The sequence below is a fragment of the Triturus cristatus genome, chromosome 3_2, assembly GCF_964204655.1.
Source record: "Triturus cristatus chromosome 3_2, aTriCri1.1, whole genome shotgun sequence".
Classification (NCBI taxonomy): Eukaryota; Metazoa; Chordata; class Amphibia; order Caudata; family Salamandridae; genus Triturus; species Triturus cristatus.
This window is the reverse complement of record NC_140584.1, coordinates 900,960,760-900,983,874: the sequence shown is the minus strand read 5'-3', so window position 1 is coordinate 900,983,874 and position 23,115 is coordinate 900,960,760. Positions and strand designations below refer to the sequence as shown.

The following is a 23,115-nucleotide window of genomic DNA, read 5'->3' as shown; positions in this document are numbered from 1 at the left end:
AATGATCGGACCAGCTGCAGGGAGTACAATCGGCCCGCAAATCGGCCGCCGACGTAGTCCAAATCAAGTCTAAGATGTGGCCCTTCTCATGTGTGGGGGATTACATATCTTGCTGCAGTCCTAAGGATGACAAATCATCGTCCAGTCTGCTGGCCGCACCTTCTCTTGGCAATACATCCCAATGATAATGGAAGTCTCCGAGAACCAGGATATGTTGATACCTGGTTCGGAGATCACTCATAATATCAAAAAATAAATCATTAAACAAAGGCGAAGGATGGGGGGGGGGGGGCGGTACACCACTATCACTATCAGGCAGTATGAAGTAAGATTAAGCTTAATGCCCAGCACCTCCGCCCCGTCCAGACATTCCTCCACAATGTTTTCCGAGGCAAAGGTGCCACGACTAAACAATGCGACCCCGCCACCTCTTTTGTTACCTCGGCGATTGCTCGTCAGAATGGTAAACTCAGGGGGGAGGGAGGCCACTAAGTCAGGTAGCGTAGAATCATTCAACCAAGTCTCAGACAGTGCAAAGATATCCACATCAGAATCTTGCAGCAGAGTGAAAACCTCGAGACAATGTTTGGTGAGAGATCTTGTGTTTAGGAGGACCGTCTTCAGGCCCAGCGGCGCAGCTGGTTGCAACTGGTGTGGCTTATCGACTGGAAGCCGCAGTAAATTCTCGTCAGCCAGCGCCCTACCCATCTGGACAGGAAGGACAGTCGCCGAAGGTAAGGGTCTTAGCTGCAGCAGGTCCTTCTTAGAATAGTGCTTAAACCGGCCAGGAATCCTGGCCTCTGGACGTGGTCGGGCGCGGACGGGCGCAGACGGGCTTGCCTTAGGCGCGCCCGTTGCGCGCCTCCGCTGTGCGTCCGTTGCAGCATGGGTTATGTAGGCACGAGAGAAACTAGAGCGCCGCCCTGAGGGGGCGGGGCAGAGCCAAAGCTTTCTCCACACAATCAGCACCAGCTGTGATGGACCGGAAAGCGGCTCAGGGGGGAAGTGTGTGAGTTTAACAAAGTAAGTGAATGGGGGTAAACACGCAGCACAATGATTAAAGTAGAAAAGCAATTGGAGCTTTTAAAAACACAGCGCGGTTCCTCAAGGGATACCCGGCACACAGTAATACATCAATCAAAGTAATTAGCAGCGTCAGGTTAAAAACAAAGGCTAAAAGCGCTATTAAGAATTCCCCAGCAAATGACTTTCAGGATAGAACACCAAGGAGAGCATTTACACAGGTGATCGTCAGAGTCTAGTCAGTTCACCTGAATGGGCCTGGTCTGCCTTCAACAATGCTAAATCAAGAGGAACCTTTACCAAGGAGAAGAGCCGGATATGCTGAGAAGGAATACTGCCCCTGTGCTGTTTGCTTTCTGGGGTTGGCCTGTAGTGGCTGCTTGCTGCCAAGAAAAGGAGAAAAAGGACTTTGCGGTTTGCTTTGCCTCCAGCTTGAAGAAGATCTCCAAGGGCTTGAAACTGAGCTTGCCTCCTGTTCTGAAGTCTCAGGGACACAAATACTTCATCCCTTCTGTCTCTCTGCATCTGGAACTGCTCTTTCAGCTGCTACAGAAGGATATTGCAACACCGACGCCAGCGAGCGACACCGTAACCTGCACCGAATACGTGGGCATTGCTTGTGAAAAGTACGACGCACTGCCCCGGCTTGCACCGTAGGCCCGACGCCTGCTGATATCGTGCTGCATCGACTCCAAAGCCGTCAACGAGGCCGCTGCCTGCAACGGAGACAAGGACACCGCTTGTGACGTCCACGACACACCGTTCTGATTCGCACTGCAGCCCTCACTTCACCACCGCGGTGCTTCATCAACGCGGACCCGATCCTCGACGTGGGTGACTCCCGAATCCATCGCACCGTCATAAGGAACCGACGCCTTGCCGCCATTCGTGACGTCACCTTTCCGGCACAGTAAGGAACCGACGTCTCACCTCCCCTGCGCTGCAGTAAGGAACAGAGGCATCACCTCCCCTGGAACTGACGCAGCAGGCTCCAACGAAGCATCACCTCCCAGACGTCATGCAGAAGTCTTTGCTTTCATCAATTCCAAGGTACTGTTCTTAGTGGGTCTTCTGGACTCCGGGCCCTACGCTGTGCCACCTCGCGGTCGGTGCCGTTCTTTGGGATTTTTCTCTGTGACGATGTCGTAATAACTCCAGGTGGAGTGGTTTGTTGCTAGAATCTTTATTTGAGTAAATAACCTATTTCTAAGGATATTTCTGATACTGTATTGTGGATTTTTGTTGTTTGGTCTTGTTTTGGTTTAGACAAAGATTACTTATTTTTCTAACCTGGTGTGGTGGCCATTTGTAGTGTTTTCACTGTATTACTGTATGTGTTCATAAATGCTTTACACACTGCCTCTGAGATAAGCCTGTCTGCTCATGTCAAGCTACCAAGGGGGTGAGCAGGCGTTATTTCAGGAGTGTATCCCCCTTACCCAGACTAGAAGAAAGGGTCTCTATTTGGACAAAGGTACCTACCTCTGCCAACTAAAGACCCCCATTTCTAACATCCCCTCACCCACAGATAACACACAAAACCAAGGCATCATCATTGACTCCTCACTCTCAATAACCGCCAGATAATCGCCGTTCCATTGTCCCGAATCCACAAACTTTGCCTGCCTCGTATGATCGTCAAGTGGATTCCTACAGAGCCCAGAAAACTGTCAGCAGCAGACTAGACTACAGCAATGCACTCTACGCTGGCACCACCAAGAAACCCCTAAAAAAACTGCGGAACAGAACATCCAGACTCACCCTGAACATCTCACGCACGCTGCAGCAACATCACTAGTCACCTAAGAGAGATTCACGGGCTACCTATCAACAAAAGAATTACCTTTAAACTCCTTGTGCACGCCTACAAAGCCCTCCATAACGCCGGATCTGCATACCTCAACCACCGCCTCTCCTTCTACACTTCCACCAGACATCTTCACTCCGCCCAGCTGGCCTTGGTCACCATCCCATGGATCTGCAAGACCTTGACCGGAGGAAGATCCTTCTCCTACCTCGCTGCAAAGACCTGAAACTCCTTGCCTCTGCACCTCAGGCCATGACCATCGCTGCTGCAGTTCAGGAAGGACCTCAGACCTGGCTCTTCAAATGAACCGCAGATCCTACCCCCTCTTCCTGCCACTAACTGCCTTGAGACCCTTACGAGTGAGTAGTCGTGCTTTATAAGACACTGACTGATTGATTCCAGTGCAGTCCACCCACCAATCTAGTATAGTCCACACCACTTCAATCCAGCTCACCCCACCCCACCTCAATCCAATGTAATCCAGCCCTCCCCACCCCATTTCAATTCACCCCACTCCAATCTTATCCACCCCACTCCAATCTAATCTTATCCACCCCACTCCAATCTAATCTTATCCACCCCACTCCAATCTAATCTTATCCACCCCACTCCAATCTAATCTAATCCACCAATCTAATCCTCTCCATCCCACTCCATTGCAGTCCACCCCACGCTACTCCAATCCACCCCACACTACTCCACCCCATGCTACCCCAATCCACCCCACACTACCCCAATCCACCCCACCCTATCCCAATCCACCCCACGCTACCCCAATTCACCCCATCCACCCTACTTCAGTTCACCCCACCCCAGTTCAGTTCATCCCACTCAATCCAATCCATCCTGCCCATCACAATCCAATCCACCCCATTCTGATCCAATCCAATCCACCCTATACCACTCCAATCCAAACAAATCCACCCCATTCCTGTCCAGTCCACCCCTCCACTCTAATTCACCCTACTCCAAACGACCCTACTTTAATCCAATACATCCCACTTCAATCCAATCCACTCCACCTCAAACCAATCTAATGCACACCAAACAATCCACTTCACCCCATTTCAATCAAGCCCTCCAATACAATCCACCCCATCCAGTCCACCTACTTCCATCAACCCCACTCAATCAAGCACACTCTACTCTAATTCAATCCACCCCACTACCTCAAACCACTTAAACCTATTCCACCCCACCCCACTCTAAGCCACTCCACTCTATGACACAGCACTCTATGATACAGTCACTGAACTCTACTCCCGTCTACTCAAATCTACGACACTCTACTCTCCCTATTCCACTCTACTACACTCTACTCCAACAAATCCAGTTTACAACACTACACTACCCCCCCCCCCCCAACTCCACTCTAGGACATGCCACATCTATAACTTTTAGCCATTCTTAACAGCAGCCACTCTGGTGTACAACATGGCAAATATGCATTGCCAAAGCCAATAGCTCTAGCATAAGCAAGACCGGTTGGCTATGCAAATGCTTGTTTTGATTGACTGTATTCTTCAGCCTTCATTGCAATGGATTCTTTTACTCATCCATAAATTGCACACAAAGTGATCCTTCATTTGAATAGTTTATTACGTTAGTCAGTGCTCACATGTAAGCGTTAAACCTAATGGCTTTGTGAATGCTTGTTTTATTGGCATAGCAAGTATGTTTTTCCAATTTAACCCTGAAATCTCTTATGTTGTGTTCCACATAAAGAAGACTGGAATAAATGATGAGGGGAACAAAAATAAGGACACAGAGGGATTAGGGTTGAATGAGTGAAGAGTAGGAACTAGTATATGGTAAGAATAATTTACTGAGGGGGTGTAAGTTAAATGGCACTAGTGGACTGCAGCACCTATTGTGCCACGCTAAACATCTCAAGATCTGCCCTTGCAGGGTAGGTTGGCAGTTTTAAAACTGCTGATTCAGCTTGGCAAAATGCACCTTTTTCCAGGCCTAAACCTTCCTTTTTTTAATACTTATAGGTAATTTCTAAAGTAGGCCCTACTTGCCCATTGAACAGGGTGCATGGCAATTAAAAGTAGGGCATGTGTACTTCTGTTCTACATTTCCTGGCTGTAGAAAATCTTCAAAATCGTTTTTCAGTGTACTAAAGTTGGCCATCCAATAGGAAAATACAGACTTGCGTTATAAAACCCTGCAATGCTTAACGTTATTTTGGGAATAGAGAGGAAAATGATTCAAAAGCTCATTCGAATTGTAATTTAAAATCCAACTTAATGGTCATATCGGATTTTGGATTGCTATTTTAAAAATTAAACTTTCAGAAAGTTTTCATTTTCCTACCCGAGCCAAAATGTGCCTTTGTGCCAGTATTCAGTGTCATTTGTCTGTTGTTGGCTTCCCTGTGCTGAAATGTATATTGCTCCCAGGGAGATTACAAAGAGCCTGGGTGTTGGGAGATATTTTTCTCAAAAAGAAGACGACCATCTGGGCTGCGCCCAAGAAATAAATTACTTTCAATAGGTACCCACCTTGTCACAGGCAGATATAGCTCACGTCTGGGCCTGCCAACTCAATTGGCCTGCAAGACTGCCATGCTCAGAACCCAGAGGGAGATGGGTACTCCAGAACCAGTTTTGAGTGACACCAAGTTTTTACCCAGAATGCAACCAGGCTTTAGGGCTGGTATGGGGACATCGACAAATCTAACAGCTCTGGCTCTATTAGCTGAAAAGGCCAAAAAATGGAATACGCAGCTATTCGCGGGTTTAATGGACCTCAAGTCTGGCTTTGACCGGATGCCGCAGGAGCACCTATGGAAAATAAATGGCAGCATGGGGTGTACCAAACAGCATTTTTAAGGCAATCAAGGAACTCTACACAGGAACCTGGGCTCAGGTCAAAATAGGAGACGGAACATGTGCAACTAACAACATTTATACAAAAAACTGCTGTGGATTGGCTCCATGCCTATTTAATATATTCCCTGGGACCACTGCCTGCTCCTAAAAAATATTTTCGCACCCATTCACAAAGGGGAAGGTGTTCCCTGGGGACCCCTTCCCGTTTGCGAGTGGTTTACCACCTACTTGAAGTAGGTGGTAAACTGCAATTGTTTTGCGACCACAAATATGGTCACAAAACAATCATAGAATGGTGTTAAACTCGCTATTAGGAAAGGACGACCTTGGCACGCCCCTTCCGAATACCAAGTCGCAAACCATATTTTGTGAGTCGCTAATAGGTTAGTGACTCACAAAATATAGTTTGTGCATGAGGCAGACCAATTTTGCGCTCGTAAACGGGCCGAATTCCAGTTTGCGACTGCAAAAAACGATCGTACATCTGCTCCCTAATCCCCTAGTGGAAAGACCAGACATCAAACCAAGAATGTCGACTATGTAAATACAAGGAAGAAACCCTGGTACATATTTTCTGTGTCTGCCCTAAGTTCTTGAAAGAAAGAACACATTGGCTGAAAGAAATTTTCAGAGATCTAAAACTTAGATCTTGCAGGCAAGCGGCAATTTCGTGGCTAGGCAGAGCCTCAATCCCACTCATTTGCCGAGGTGCAACATTTGTTAAAGCAAATCTAAAAGCGATGGAACAACTAACATAAGGCTCTAGTACTATAATAAAGAAGTACCATTGGGGAACAATATCTGCAGAACATGTAAGAACCAAAGTATTATTGACTAAGTTCCACAATGCACCAGCACTTTAAACCTATTGGATCAGAAAAGGCAAAAGGGAATAACTGTCTTAATCACAGAAAAAATTCAAAAGAGGAGTTAATTTACACACCAACTATGGAAATGGGGCTATGAAGGAAAACAACTACCTCTCTAGATAAGTGATTTAAAGAACATTCAATTTGAATAATAAGTATTGAAGTAATACTTATGTGGGGATTGTTAATGAAGATAAAAATTGTGTTTAAAAGATAGCCGCTGTAACAACTGAAGCATAAAATAGGATTTAATGTCTATTTTGTGATACAAGTGTCTGTATGACCTTTAAGAGATCTTTAATATATTCTTTTAAAATGAAAATAACATTGAATTTGCTCAGGTATATTAAATGTGTATCCATGTTTGGGGCTATCGTTTTTGTCCTATATGAACAAGTTACTTACCTTCGGTAACGATGTATCTGTAAGAAACATTAGTTAGTTAGATTCCTCACCTTAGAATATCCCCAGGCGTCAGACTGGATCCGGAAGATTTTTCGTCAGCAATACCCCTTGCGCGTCGCTAGGCGTCGTCTGCGGCTCCGCGTCCGTCGTCGGCGTCGTGCGCCGGAATGACGTCATCGGAGTACTTAGACGCCGCCCTCGCGCGCTGACGTCAGTTCTTGTACATAGCCTTCCGCACCAGGAACGCCGAGCCATGCAAAGACCGACACTGGTGCCAAAAATAAAATCTAGGGCCCTGAAAGGACAACCTTAACCCTAGATGTCAGTTCGCAGAACGGGGAGGATGGGTGGGTGGGTGAGGAATCTAACTAACTAATGTTTCTTACAGATACATCGTTACCGAAGGTAAGTAACTTGTTCATCTGAAAGAAACACGTTAGTTAGATTCCTCACCTTAGAATAGATACCCAAGCAATACCATCCCCGGTGGTGGGTCTGCGAACCAAGATCACACCAGAAAGTCCTGGAGGACAGAACGGCCAAAGAAGCCATCCCTCCGGACTTGGCTGTCAAGGCAATAATGCCTGGCAAACGTGTGTAGCGAAGCCCACGTCGCCGCCTGACAGATATCCTGCAAAGGGACTCCCCGTCCCAAGGCAGTAGTAGCCGCTGTGGCCCGAGTAGAGTGGGCGCGCAGCCCAACAGGAGGGTCCTTTTTAGCCAAGGAATAGCAAATTTTGATACACAAAACGACCCACCGAGAGATGGTCCGTTTGTGCACAGCTTTCCCCTTCTTAGCGCCCACGTACCCAACAAAAAGCTGGTCGTCCACCCGGAACTGTTTTGTGCGGTCCAGATAAAAGGAGAGCGCACGTTTTGGGTCCAGACGGTGGAGCCTCTCTTCCTCTTTGGAAGGATGCGGAGGCGGAAAGAAGGTGGGCAAGGTGACAGACTGCCCAAGGTGAAATGGAGTCACCACTTTAGGAAGAAAGGAAGGACGAGGCCGAAGGACAACCTTGTCCGGATGAACAGACAGAAAAGGAGGCTTTGAAGATAAAGCCTGGAGCTCACTCACCCGTCTAGCCGAGGTGATGGCTACCAGAAAAGCAGTCTTAAGAGTCAGAAGACGAAGAGGACAATTGTGAAGAGGCTCGAAGGGAGCGCACATCAGGAACGTCAATACCAGATTCAAGTCCCACTGAGGCATTACAAAAGGGACAGGAGGGAACGTGTGTGTAATGCCTTTGAGAAAGCGTGTAACCACAGGGGACTTGAAAAGAGAAGGCTGATCAGGAAGCCGCAAGAAGGCGGAGATGGCAGCAAGATAACCTTTCAGGGTGCCCAGGGCAGAGCCCTGCCGGGCCAGAGAAAGAAGGAAGAGGAGAACCTCAGAAAGAGGGGCGGAAAGGGGATCCACAGCCTTTGCTGTGCACCATGCCAGAAATTTGTTCCACCGGCAGGCGTATACCGTCTTTGTGGAGGGACGCCTGGCTGCCAGAATGACATCACAGACTTCAGGAGGCAAGTCAAATGGCATCAACTGCCGCCGCTCAATCTCCACGCATGGAGGTGGAGGCTGGACAGGTTCGGGTGGAGGACCGTCCCCTGCTGCTGCGACAGAAGATCCTCCCGAAGGGGCAGACGTATCGGGGGATCGGTCAACATACTGAGTAGCTCGGGATACCAGTATCTTCGTGCCCAATCCGGAGCCACCAAGATGACTTGGGCCCGGTCGTGCCTGATCTTCTTCAGCACTCTGGGCAGAAGTGGTATAGGCGGAAAGGCGTACAACAGACCGCAACTCCACTCGTGACGAAAAGCGTCGCCGAGCGAGTGCCGCCTTGGAAATTCCAACGCGCAGAACTGCTGACATTGCGCGTTCTCTTCGGTGGCGAATAGATCTAACCAAGGCTCTCCCCACTGCTGAAAGAGACCTTGCGCCACTTCGGAGTTCAGACGCCATTCGTGATCCATCATGCACCGGCGGCTGAGTTCGTCTGCTCTGGCGTTCAGAGAGCCCGCCAGATGTTGAACCACTAGGGTGACGCCCTGGTGTTCCAGCCACGTCCAGAGGCACAGAGCCTCCTGACAAAGGGTCCACGACCCCACCCCGCCCTGTTTGTTGCAATACCACATGGCGGTGGTGTTGTCCGTGAACACCTGCACGACACTTCCCCTGACAGAGGGAAGGAAGGCTTTCAGTGCAAGCCGGATCGCTCTCAACTCCAACAGGTTGATGTGGAGCCGAGACTCCGCCGGAGACCAGAGGCCTCTGATCTCCGCCTCTCCCATATGGCCACCCCATCCCAGGAGGGACGCATCCGTCACTACGACATGCTCCGGTTGGGGAAGGGAGAGGCTCTTGCCCTCGACCCACTCGCGGTCCGTGAGCCACCACTGCAACTGCTGTGCAGTGCCCTCCGAGATCAAGACATGGTCGGACAGGTTGCCGTGATGCTGGGCCCACTGAAACTTCAGGTCCCACTGCAGAGCCCGCATGCGCCGCCTGGCGTGATGCACTAGTAGGATGCAGGAGGCCATCAGCCCCAGAAGCCGCAACACTAGCCTGACCGAAACCCGGGATAGAGGCCGAAAGATGGGAATCAGGGCCTGTATATCCCGGACCCGCTGTTCCGGTGGATGGACCCGGAACTGCGCCGAATCGAGAACCGCTCCGATGAAGAGGAGCTTCTGAGAGGGACTCAGGTGTGACTTCGGCACGTTGATGGAAAACCCCAGCAAATGCAGGAGATCCGCCGTAGTCTGGAGGTGGGAGACGACAGCCTGGGGCGAGCCCGCCTTCAACAACCAGTCGTCGAGATAGGGGAAGACTGGAACCCCTGATCTGCGCAGATGAGCTGCGACCACCGCCATCACTTTCGTGAACACCCGAGGGGCACTGGTGAGGCCGAAGGGGAGCACGGTAAACTGAAAGTGCTCTTGGCCCACCGTGAACCGCAGGTAACGCCGGTGGGCCGGCAGGACGGGGATATGGAAATATGCGTCCTGCAAGTCCAACGCTACCATCCAGTCTCCGGGGTCTAGGGCAGCTAGAACCTGAGCCAACGTTAGCATCTTGAACCTTTCCTTTCGGAGGAAGGCATTGACGTTCCGGAGGTCCAAGATAGGGCGTAGGCCCCCCTTGCCCTTCTTGGGAACCAGAAAGTAGTGGGAATAACAACCACGACCTACTTCTGGACTCGGAACGCGCTCGACGGCCCCCTTGGCCAAGAGAGCCGAAACTTCCTCGCGGAGAAGATCCAAATGATCCCCCGAGATACGGTGGTGCTGCGGTGGCATGGCTGGAGGGGTCGTCTCGAAGGGGAGGGAGTAGCCCCTTCGGACGATTTGCAGCACCCACCTGTCCGATGTTATGGACCGCCAGTGGAGCAGGTGATGGCGAACTCTGCCGCCCACTGGCGTGGTATGGGCCTGAAAGCTCGGACTAGGAGGGCTTGGAGGCGGATGCTGCCGGGGTGGAAGTGGGCTGACCACGTCGGCCTCCATTTCCGCCACGGCGGAAGCCACGTCCGCGACCGCGCGCAGGTTGGTTCTGCGGCTGGTGGCTTTGCGGACGTGAGGAGGCGCCCCTTCCTTGGCCACGAAAGGGGCGAAAAGCGGAGGTGTGCGCCCGCGGAGCCGAGAGGCCCAAGGACTTGGCCGTAGCCCGGGAGTCCTTAAAGCGGTTCAGCGCACTGTCCGCCTTCTCACCAAACAGGCGAGTGCCATCAAAGGGCATGTCCATGAGGGTGTTCTGGACATCCCCGGAAAATGACGTGGACCGCATCCAGGCGTGGCGGCGGAGCGCCACCGTGGTGGAAATCGCCCGACCTAGCGAGTCCGTGGTGTCAAGCCCACATCGTATGGCGTGCCGTGCCGCATCCCTCCCATCGGCCAAAGCCTGGGTAAGACGCGTCCGGACCTCCTCCGGACACAGGGGCAGCACGTCCTCCACCGTATCCCACAGGGAATGGGAATAACGGTCCAAGAGACAAGCGGTATTTAAGGACCGCAGGCCCAAACTAAGGGACGAGAACAGTTTCTTGCCAAACTGCTCGAGTCTCTTGGAATCCCGGTCCGGCGGAGCGGTCGGGAAGGAGGATTGGGATGTAGAGGCCTGGATAACCTGACTCTCGGGGGTGGGGTGTTGGGACAGGAAACTGGGGTCGCCCGGAGCAGGGCGGTGGCGCCTGGCAACGTTCCTATCCACAGGAGGAACTGTGGAGGGCTTGGACCAGGTGCCCTGCAGAACGTCAGTGAGGGCCTCGTTGAACGGCAGCAGAGGCTCAGTGGAGCTTGCTGGTGTCTGAAGCACCTCAGTGAGGATGTTGGTCCTCACAGCCACGGCAGGCAACTCGAGCCCAAGGGCCTCAGCCGCCTTGCGCAGCACCACAGAAAATGCTGCACCCTCCTCCGAAGCCACGGTCGGAGGAGAAGTGAATCCAGTGTCTGGCGAGGTGTCCAGCCCACTGGCCTCCCCCAGTTCATCTGCCCAGTCCTGTGAAAGCTGTGACTGGACAGCCAGAGGGTCCTCGAACCCCTCCCAGTCGCCCCCTCCTTCCGATTCCTGATAAACAGGAGGAATGACCGGAACCGGACTGTAGAAATGGTAGGTCTCAAGCGGCGTCGGGTGCGGCGTCGATCGACGCCGCTGCGGCGCCGGGTCCGGATGAGGGCTAAACTGGGGCAGAGTCGGCGTCAAAGGCGCCGGCGGCACCGGAGGTGTAGGCGTGTGCGCCGGCGGCGCCGGTGACGGCGTCGGTGGTTCAGGCGTCGACGCCGGTGGAGGAGTGACTAGGTCAACCGGCGCCGACTGGGGCCCAGGCATGGGCCCCGCGGGGACCTGCGGCGTCGAGACCGGAGTCGTCGACGGCGCCGGGGCCGGAGCCGCCGGCAGGCGAGGTCGCCCAGTCGAGTCCGCGGGGCCCGAAGGCGCGCCAGCGGGCGTCGACGGCGGGGCCAGGCTCCTCATGGCCGAGAGGAAGGCACTGATCTCCGCCGGCGCCGCGTCAGTCCCAGGGACCGGAAGGTGTGGGGGCGGACGCGGCACCTGCGGCTCCGGCGGAGCCGCGGGGGTGGAACCACCCTGACCCTCGGCCGAGTCGCGCGACCGGCGAGGGGAGTCCGAAGAGCGGTGTCGCCTCTTGGACTTCTTTGAGTGTTTGGACTTACCCGACGACTTGGAGCCGGACGATCGATGGCGTCGGCTATGGCTCCGCGAGCGATCCTTGGACCTCCTCCTGGACCGGGATCGCGCACGACGCGGAGCCGAGTGGCGAAGCTCGAGAAGCTTGCGGGACCGCTCCCGCCTAGCCTTCGAAGTCAGGGCCTGGCAGTCGTTGCATGACTCCGCGTCGTGGTCGGGGCCTAAGCAGTAGAGGCACCGGCGGTGGTGATCGGTCACCGACATCAGTCGATGGCAATCGTCGCAAGGCTTGAACCCAGGCATCCTACCGGCACCAGATGTCGACAGACAGGGATCAAAAATGATCAAAAAAGATTTAGTCAAAAAAGACTAAAAGGGGTAGCTCTCCCGGATCTGCGCTTACTGGCGCGGAAAAAAGAAGAACTGACGTCAGCGCGCGAGGGCGGCGTCTAAGTACTCCGATGACGTCATTCCGGCGCACGACGCCGACGACGGACGCGGAGCCGCAGACGACGCCTAGCGACGCGCAAGGGGTATTGCTGACGAAAAATCTTCCGGATCCAGTCTGACGCCTGGGGATATTCTAAGGTGAGGAATCTAACTAACGTGTTTCTTTCAGATTCTTATTTTTGTAAAAATGTTAGAGTGCAGCTTATCTCCAGATGGTTGCTTTTATTGTGTTTTTAACGGGATGAAGACAGTATTAAGTATATTTTTATATCCCTGCTGTTACTTTTATTTCCTGTGTGTTCAGTGGATGGTCTCTGTACAATAAGATGAAATTGAGCTACCCCATTTTTTTTAATCACAAGTGTACACTATTTGTTTTATTGTCACTTGTACTTTTATGGCCCTGGTGGCCGAAATAAAGGTATAAAATCGAACTGGGAAATAACAACAAAATGGTCAAGGTCTACATTTTAGAGTGGTAGTATAGAAACGGTTTACGTTTATGACATGCAGTGAACGAATGTTTGTGTAATGGTTTTTTAATTGACTAAACACTTAATAAACATTATATTGAGTGACCACAAGGGAGGGTTTGCCCATTAGCAAAGCCACACCTTTCCGTGGGCACAGAGAGCTCTCTTTATGCCGCTAGTAACTTGCTTGAGGCATCGAGGGTTAGCCGGCTAATGCCTGATAAACCCACCAATAAACTTCCCGGAGTCCTGAATTAATGTAATTTAAAGTGCTAATCAGTATTTAATTCAAAGTGTCTTGTGCAAATATTTAAAATGCTGTGCAAGACCAACAAATGCCCTCTAGCCAGATTCTGCGAGTACCCTAGAGCATAATTTGTAAATTTAAAGTGCTCCTCAATGTTCAGCTTAAAGTGCCTTATACAACATTGTAAGAGGCCACGCAGGCCCGACTAATACCCTCGAGTCCACAAATGGCCCAGTACTGATTTCACCGTACTTCTATCTATCGTGGCAGGTGGAATGTGTCCAATTCAATGCTGGTTACAGGATGTGTTTTAGGCTGCTAGCCTGAGCTTGTTTCGCCTTTAGGCAGGATGCCAAGAATGTAGCATTCAGAATCAGCTGTTAAGACATGTTAAATTCGAAGCAAATTTGAGCATGGGTTGTAGAGTCCAGTAAAGAAAATATCTTTCTGTAGCAGTTGATCTAGGCTCAAACTAGCCAATTAGCCATTCAAACTCTGAATGTCACCTCGTCATAGGCAATGGTGGGCATTCATTTGCTGGGTAGCCACCTCTATTAAGTAGCGAGAGAACTCTTCACATATCTGCTCAAGATGGAAGATTATCAAGAATAATCACTGAAGTTATTGCCACACTTATGTTCAGTGCGCTAGTATGTAAATCACCACAACATCACCCATAGCAACAATATGCCATTGCTTATCTTTCTACCACTACTATGTCCTTCTATATCACTTTTCTGTTCTTCACACCTTTCTCTTTCTTGTTGCATCTCATTTCTCCATCTCACCTATCACTAATTCTTTCCTTTCTCTCCACAGGATTTCTATATCGAAGCCCACCTCTGACTAATTGTCAACTCTCTGTACTACCTCTATTTCTCTACCTCATCCATCTTTCTCACGTCTGTCTATATACTAGGCCTAGGTGGAGTTCACGAAATTTTGCCACGCGGAACTCCGCAAATAGGCCACGCAGCAGAATGTGATATGTCGCTCTGATTTTTAGCGCCGGGTATTTGTCCAGCGCTGTAAAATCAGCGTGAATGGCACCATGAACAAGAAGGTGCTGCTTCTTTCTGAGGCTTGAATAGATATTCTACTCAAGCGGCAGCTTCCTCAACATGAGTAAAAGGTTTCTCAATGTGGACGATAGTGACCAGCTGTGACAGCTCGTGCTGGAAATCTCGTTGGGAGGTGGTCTGGAGTAAGAATTTCCTCGCTCACCAACTTAGAGTTGGTGAGCCGCGGGAGAGGGAACAACTCTGCTCCGCTACATGGAGTTTTTGGGAACTTCGCACTCTATGCGGAGTGGGAAAAACTCTGTAAACAATGCGAGCAGAGAGGAGTTTCATGCCCAGTCCTGCTATATACTTCACCATACCTCTTCTACCTCACCCCTCTCACTTTCTCTCTCTTTATCTCAATATACTTACCACATCTCTATCTCCAGTCTCTCAATTTCAGTTTTCTCTATATCTTGGTTCTCATTTTGACATTCTCTCTACATCAGCATTCTCTGCCTTGCATCTTTCTGCATTTCTCTCACTATCGCCTTTCGATACCTCATCTCCTTCTCTACATCTTTCTCATAAGTCTAGCTCTCTCTATCTAACTTTATAACCTTAGCTAGATCTCTACTTTTCTTTTTCTCCCTACCTCTGTATCACTCTTTCTGGCTACCTCACGTTTCTACCTTTACCAAATGACCTCCTTACCTCATCTTGTAACTTAGGTCTCTCCCTAACTCATTTATCTCATTACCTCATCTTTGTCTTTACCACGCTTCTTTCTCTACTTTACCCCTCATGCTGTACTATATTTACTTTTCGGTCTTCGTCTCCCACTTCCTCCCAGTCCTCTTACTGAGCTGAGAAACTATTGTGCTGCACTGCTTTCTCCCTCTAATGCAACAAAACGCAGCAACTTTAGTTGCTACCCAGCCTGGAGGAAGACCGGGCGGGCACTCGCAGCTGAAAGGTGCACACTGCTTACAGTGGGAGACAAAGGAGCAGATTTTTAAATAATTCACGCAATGCAGTGCTGCGCAGCGCAGCAACCATAGTTGCTGCATAATAGGGGAGAGCAGGACAGCCCCCTATCTAATAGGATGTAATGTTTTTGCTCTCTTACCAAGTGCTAGTGGACTTTAGGTTGCCTAGCGCCACACGCGCACTTTTGCTCCAGAATACAAATGTGTGTGCGCGATGTCTAGCAGAAGCACACACCTTAGCAGCACGGCGCAAACCTGTGTGCAGAATATCTACTATTGGTTTTGCACTCGAAGGATACCATTAGAGTACAAAAAACTATGCTCAGTTTTATTTGTAACATTCCTCACACTGCAAGTGTGCTGCTCTGTACATCACACATTCAATGTGTGAATGCAAGGACAAATCAAACATTTCTCCTGTCTTAAGCCTCCCTCAATGAGGTATTATTGTTTGATGCAAAGGTAGGTCAGTCAATCCTTTAAGATCTGGGTTTGCATCAGAAACCATGGGAGGGACTAATGGAATGCCCAGGAACCACTCAAGGTACGCTCCTTTGACGCAATGTAGCAAAGCATAGCATAGAACAATTTGCAATACAAAAAGGGCAACATTCAAGGGCAAAACATGTGTTGCACTGGAAAGTAATTTGGCCATCAAGACTCTTTGCATCAGTTTGCATGGCTTTAGGAAGGCGCAAAGTCTGGTTAAATATGCCAACTTGTGTTGTTGTCTCTGTTTGAGCCCCTCCAATAAGTCAGAGAGCAGGAATTGTGATCCATTTAACTTCAAAAAAGTCAACAATTAATTTGATAAATTAGCCAATCAGTGGGCTGCTTACAATTGTAAGATGCAAAAAAATTACCTGATCAAAATGGGCACCAGGCAAGGGGAGCCTTGGGCACATAATTGCAAGCCAGGAGAAGAGCATGACCTCCCCTTAACTCTTTTATTAGCATTACAACTGTAAAGACTTGGGAGGATATGTGCATCAAATAATCTGCAGGAGAGCTCAGAATTGAAAAGTTGCAGCCCTCCGGAGTTAACGGTGGATTCTCCAGCAACTGTTCCCCAAATCAGTGAAAAAGCCTATTGCCTTTGAAGTGCTTATTCCACCTTGTTTTCATTTTAACGGGACACTCTGATCTTTGGCCAAAAGAGGTAGTGGGCCATTCTCCGGGACCTACTGAGAAACTAGGGATTAAAGCAAGGAGGTACTGTCAGTGTCAAAAAACACCCATCTGCAGAGAAGAGAGTGAAAGCGCACAGCCATGCTGGTAAGTGAGCCTAGGCCAAACTTCAATAGGAGACCTGAAGCTCAGCATCCAGGAGATCAGCTGGGAAAGCCAGCTACTGGAGAAGAGAAGTCTGAACAAAAACCAGAGAGCTACTGGAGAAGAGAAGTCTGCCCAAAAAACAGAGAGCAACTGTATACTGCGCATCCTGGAAATATTGCATTGTGCTCTTGTAGATAGACGGTCTCTATAATTAGTCCACCTACCCTGCCGTGCCCTCATATCGTCCAAGAGCAGATGATTTGCCTCAACTCACTCATGCGTCTCCTTGGAGAGGAATCCTGCATATATTGTTCGGAACTTTGTATCTTGCTAGAGAAGATTCACAGAGTATACAAAGGACTGAGTAGGCAATGACCCAAGAATAACAGTTACGTGTGTGTCTAGCTCTAAGATAACTTCAGGCTTATATACATGCCACATGTGCTTGAAAATGTATTTCATCTCCAAAAAGAAATGTGAGAGGTGCCTGAAAGGCTGGGGGACTCGTAATGTCCAAGGGATAATAGCAAATTTAGGACCTACTGCAAAAAAAAAAAAAATTATCAATACAAACGTATTCTAAGGATCTTGACCCAATGCCAGGTATTTCTTTAACAGAGCACGTAAATTCACAGAACATTTTCTTGTTTAACTGTATGAAGGAGTGCTTAGATTACTGTAACACCATAACTCACCAACACCCCCAAACGGCAAAGCTGTAACGGAGTAGTGCATAATCACATCGTTCGCAGTGACGCCACCACTGGAGGTCTCAGAGATCACCTTTTTAATCACCTGTAATATAAAAAATATTAGAATAAATTCAGTAGGCGTATTACGGGCTGAAGACCTTTGGAATATTGCTTCTTCATATTTGCACATTGAGTGTACAGGTCTTGAATGATGCCGCTGGTATGCAGATGACGGAAGAGTTACACTGATATGAAATACAATTAGCTCTTGCATGTGCACACATTGCTGTGAAAAGAGAAATGTGAGTATTTAGCAAAAGAAGAAATGGCCTGCAAATCTACAGATGATTCAATCCCAATCTTGCTTTTTTCCATAATACATCAAAAGTGAAAACAAGACTTCGGGCCAGGTGTGCAAAACCATTTTGCAATTGCAAACCTTGAAATTATATTAATCACAATGTCTGCAACCACAAAATGGTTTTGGTATGTATTTCCGTCTAACAAAGTGGGTTTAGAAACTCATCAAATTGAAATTAGGAAGGTACATTCCTCTCAATTCTGATTCGGTATGGCACGAATCAATGGCGTGCGTCTACAACAGAGGTTGAAAATCACTGATCAGTTACAGACTCCTCAAAAGTGGTGGTAACCGATACGTAAAGGAAAAGGTCTCCCCTTGAGACACATTTGTTTTTGTGAGTGCTGTGGGAAGCCTTGAGGGGCTGACTTCTCCTCTTGATGTTTTTCCCAACTAGTACTTTTCTTTAAAAATTTTTACAAACGGATAAACAGAAAGAGAGCAGCAAAAATCACCCCAGGCACCCTTAAAGAACGCGTGCTCCTTTAAAATAAATAATGCAGTTTGAGAATGCGAACACAAGGATGGTGGTCTGCTGTTTCTTTACCGGGGGTGGCAAACAGAGAACTACCTAGACAGGTCGTTCGATGACCCCCTGCAAACTGGAGATTTTGCAAATCAGCCTTTTAGTACACAAGTCACATCGCAAAACTAAGAGCTAGTCACAAAGTTGTGGTGTAATTTGCAACCAGTCACATATAAATGCTCCCCTTGAAAGGGAGCTAACAGTACTTCTCCTCTGAAGGGATTATAGTCTGTCTTTGGTTAGTGTCACTGCTTGACAAAGTATTCATGCAGGGGTCTCAGTCAGACATATGAAACAAAATATTAAAAGTCATGATCCCCAGCATGAACTACACTGTTCTCTCTGTTACAGTACAGTTCTCACGATCGCGTGGCGTCTCTGAAACATGGCTGAGAATCTCTTTTGCAAAGGAAATGGCTTTCCTGCCTATGTGTCCAGAATCGCTCCTGGTAACAATACCGTCCCACGGGTCACTGTTCACAGAGGAGCCCGGCTGGTGCAGCAGCCACGGTGTAAATACGAGATCTGGGAGTTGCATAAAAGAGGTTTTAATTCAGGAGCCAAAAGTAGAGGTAAGGACAGAGTAAATAACTTGCAGCAACTTGGGCATCGGAAAACCTGCTAGGCTTTCAATAGACAACGATGTTTGGATGAATGTTGATGAAAATGAAAAACTTAAAAAATCCACAGCCAGACTTGAAATATCTCTGATAAATTCCTTTCCTAATTGACTCAACCTGTCATCTGGAGGTGGCGGTGGTTGAAGCCTCCATCAATGAGTAGGAGACCTCAATGATGAATGCCTTCTCGAGGTGTCATATTCCAACTATGAACATCTCATGTGTGATCAGCTCCTAATTTACGGGCCGAGTAAAAGGAAAACTGGGAAGAAACCTACACCACCGCTCTCACAGGGATGCTGACAGAGGAGATGGCCCTTGTTTCTTTTCCTCTTTCTCTTCCTCTCAGAAGTCTTGACTACTTATATTGTAGGCAGATATTTAAATCCTGCGCCAGCCACTCTGATTTTGTATATGCTCACCTCTATATCTAGACACCATATGTCTTTAGCTATTTTTCCCTACCAGGAGAGGCTGGATACACTTCTTACAATAGGATTACTGGTCAGTGGGAATATAATACCATAGTCCTTTTTTCTAACTCTTTTTCTTGCTCGCATCACAGGCTATTAGTACAGTTCAAACAATATTTGACAACATTGCATCAAAATGTCTATGGTAAACTATGCCCATCCCTTCTTCTTGTTCATGGACTGTTTTTGAGGCCAAATTCCGAATTTGTCCTGGTATGTTCCTCAGCTCTCCTCCAGCGACAAGCCCGGAGGGGAGGGGAGGGGGGGGGGGGGGTGATACACATCCCTCCCCTGTATGCACTCCATCCTCCCCACACCTGCTCCCACTTCTTGGGGCATCCCCTATTTCCATATTCTGCCTTTTCGGCATTGATTATTGATCGCATCATAGGTTATTAGTACAGTTCAAACAATATTGGACAACATTGCACCAAAAGGTCTATGGTAAACTATGCCCATCCCTTCTTCTTGTTCATGGACTGTTTTTGAGGCTTAATTCTGAATTTGTCCTAGTATGTACTTCATCTCTCCTCCAGCGACAAGCCCGGGGGTGGTGCGGGATACATATCCCTCCCCTGTACGTATTCCATCTTCCCCGCACCTGCTCCCACGTCTTGGGGGTCCCCTATTTCCATATTCTGCCTTTTCGGCATTGATTATTGATCGCATCATAGGTTATTAGTACAGTTCAAACAATATTTGACAACATTGCATCAAAAGGTCTATGGTAAACTATGCCCATCCCTTCTTCTTGTTCATGGACTGTTTTTGAGGCTTAATTCTGAATTTGTCCTAGTATGTACTTCATCTCTCCTCCAGCGACAAGCCCGGGGGGGGGTGCGGGATACATATCCCTCCCCTGTACGTATTCCATCTTCCCCACACCTGCTCCCACATCTTGGGGCGTCCCCTATTTCCATATGCTGCCTTTTTGGCTACCATGGCCTAATCCATATCTTTGCACCATTCGGTACGTGTTGGTGTAGGATGCACTCCCCAATATTTAGCAATATTGCGCTTCGCAATCATCATGCCTAGTGTCACCCAGTCTTGGTTTTTGCGATTAAGATCTGTGGCCTCCCATATATTTAGAAGGCATTTTTGGTGTTCAGGTGGTACAGGGGCCCCGCAAACCTGTGTAATTATATGCATGATTGTTTCTCAATTGCAGCACAGTCCCATAAAATGTGGTAAAATGTGCCTGCTCCTCCACACCGTCGCAGACAGAACTGGGAGTCAACTTTCCCCATTCTAACTAGTGTTTCCCTGGATAGGTATGTTCTATGGAGCACCTTGAGTTGCACCAAGCGCAGTCTAGTGGGTATTGCCACCACCCGCGGGGACTCTAATGCTTCCTGCCAGTCAGTGTCATCTAATTCCCCAATGTCTTTTTGCCATTTCCCTCGGCATCGCGTTGGATCTGGCAAATTATTAATTAATTTTGATACATTAGGGAGATTGCCTTATGGTCCATCCGTTCCATAAGTAGGTTGTACTCCAGTGGTGATGCTTCTAGTAGGGTTGTAACTGCCGGAACAACAGCCATGAGTGCATGCCTGATCTGCAAGTAGCGGAACGTTTCCGTTGTGACCATGTTGTATTGTTGTTGCAGCTTTTCGAATGGGATAACTTCCCCCTTGTCCCAGAGGTCACCCACCCTAGAGATTCCTATAAGATCCCATTTTTTGTAATCCTTTACAGCTAATCAATATGCCCAGTTTCTTAGTCTCCTAGAGTGGGGTGAACTGTGTCATTCTGTTATGCCAGCCCAGCTTCTTGTGTACTGTGTGCCATAGGTGGACAGTTTGTGCTGTAGGTCCAGAGAGACTTGTATTGTTTGCTTTGGTGTATAGTGCTCGTAGGGTACCCCCTTCCCCCTGGACGTGCCGGTCCATTCGAAATGTCAGGTCGGCCTGAGAGGAGTGCGTCCAGTGGTTAAGGACTATGATCTGCAAAGCCCAGTAATACGCTTGTATATGTGGGAGTGCTATACTGGCATCGTACCATCCTCTGACTTTACTGATTGGTGGCTTTGGGGGTTGGTTTCCCATCCCATAGCAGGCTATGAACCTCAGCCTCTTTTGCCTTGAAATAGGTCTGTGGTACATGGAAGAGTGTGTCCTGAAGGGCGTATAGGAATCTAGGTAATGTCATCATCTTAAAGAGTGCAGCGTGCCCTAGTAACGTTAATGAAAGGTGCATCCAATGTTTGACATTACTTCATAGGCATCTCAAGGTTTCTTGGAGGTTCCTATTCATGAATTCCTCAAGGTTCGTTGCGATGAAGATACCCAAATAGCGGAAGCCATTTACCACCACCCTCACCTCACACTTCCTGGGTATCTCTGGGGGCGAGCCGACAGGGACATACAAAATTGATTTATTCCAATTTATCGTGTACCCAGAATACTTCCGAACGTTTGTGAAAATATTCATTATTCTGGCTAGGGAGCGGGTTGGTGACGCCATGTACAGCAGAATGTCGTCCACATATAATGATATCTGGTCCTACCAGTCCGCAGCCCAACGGAGTCCCCATATAAGGAGGTGCCCCCTTACGACGCTGTTAGCGGTTCTAGTACAAGAGTGAAAAGGATTGGAGAGAGGGGGCATCCCTATCATGTCCCTCACCCGAGAGCAAATGCTTCTGATAGTCTAGTGCTAGTGGCTTCGTGTACAGAAGACAGACCCAGGACCTGAATTTGGGTCCGAGCCCCATGCCCTCTAGGACTGCAAAAAGAAAGGGCCATTCAATAGTGTCGAAGGCCATGCTGGCGTCCAAGGAGAGGATGACTGCCTCCTGGATGGTATTTCTTCGTCCCAATACCCAATGAAGATGACGTAAGTTAAGGGCTGTGTTCCTGCACGGCATGAAGCCAGAATGCTCTGGGTGTAAAAGTTTGGTAAGGTATGGTGTCAGTCTAGTCGCAAGTGTTTTTGCCAGTATTTTAGCTTCTGCATTAAGCAGTGAAATTGGTCGGTATGAGGCACACTCCTCCTCTGGTTTGCAAATTGTGGCTATTGTCGCCAGACGTTGGTCCCTGGGGAGCTCCCAGGCCTCCAAGCTGGCCTGGTACATTTCTATCAGTTGTGGTGTTAATTTTGTTGCTACCTTTTTATACAGTTTGATTGGGATGCCGTTGGGTCAGACAGCCTTTCCTCACTGCATACTACCTATAGCTGATGTTATTTCTTCTACTGTGAGATCATTCTCAAGCTGTAGTGTCTCTCCTTCAGTGAGTGTGGCAATGTGAATATCTCTGAGGAATTCAGCTGCTTCTGTTACTGTAGCAGTGGTTACTGGGGTATACATTTTAGCATAGTATTGTGCAAATGTTTCTACAATATGTTGAGGGTCTTTGGATAGGTTGCCTGAATCGGTCTGTAGCCCAGCTACCCATCAGTCCACTTGCGCGCGTCTATCTAACCAGGCAAGCAGTTTACCTGCTTTGTCTCCTACTTCATAAATCTTGTGTCGGGTGGTTGCCTCTCTAGTTCTGTCTTCCTCTCACGTGTTCCTTGTATTCCTGCTTTTTGGTGTGAAGTCAATAAGTGTTGGAGTCAGTGGGGTCTTGAGAGTGTAGTGCTTCTAAGTCCTGCACTTTCTGTTATAGGAACTCCGTCACTCGCTTCTTCTCCTTCTTGTTGCCTGATATGAGGGAGATAGCTTGTCCCCTGATCACTGGCTTATATGCTTCCCAAAGGATGATTGGGGAAGTGATTGAGGGTTCGTTTTCTGCAAAGTTATATTGTGTGGCCCTGGAAAGGCCCTTCAGTATTTGAGGGTTTTTAAGATAACCTGGGTATATAGAAAACGTACGGTGTTGGTTTTGTGTTTGTGAGGCATAGCTGGCCAGGATAGGAGAATGGTCCGAGATGCCTCTCGCTAGGTGGTGCACCCCCATGAACCTAGCCACTCTG

The 23,115-nt window shown here is 48.7% G+C and overlaps 1 protein-coding gene across 2 annotated transcripts in view; it reads right to left on the bottom strand.

Moving 5' to 3' along the window:
* The window catches only part of ALDH3A2 (aldehyde dehydrogenase 3 family member A2), a 424,152-nt gene that overhangs the window by 117,358 nt on the left and 283,679 nt on the right, over positions 1-23,115 (bottom strand). For both annotated transcript variants that reach the window (XM_085649336.1, XM_085649335.1), the window contains exon 9: positions 17,218-17,317. In XM_085649336.1, the coding sequence (XP_085505462.1) occupies positions 17,218-17,317 (100 nt within the window). The remainder of the gene's footprint in view (positions 1-17,217; positions 17,318-23,115) is intronic.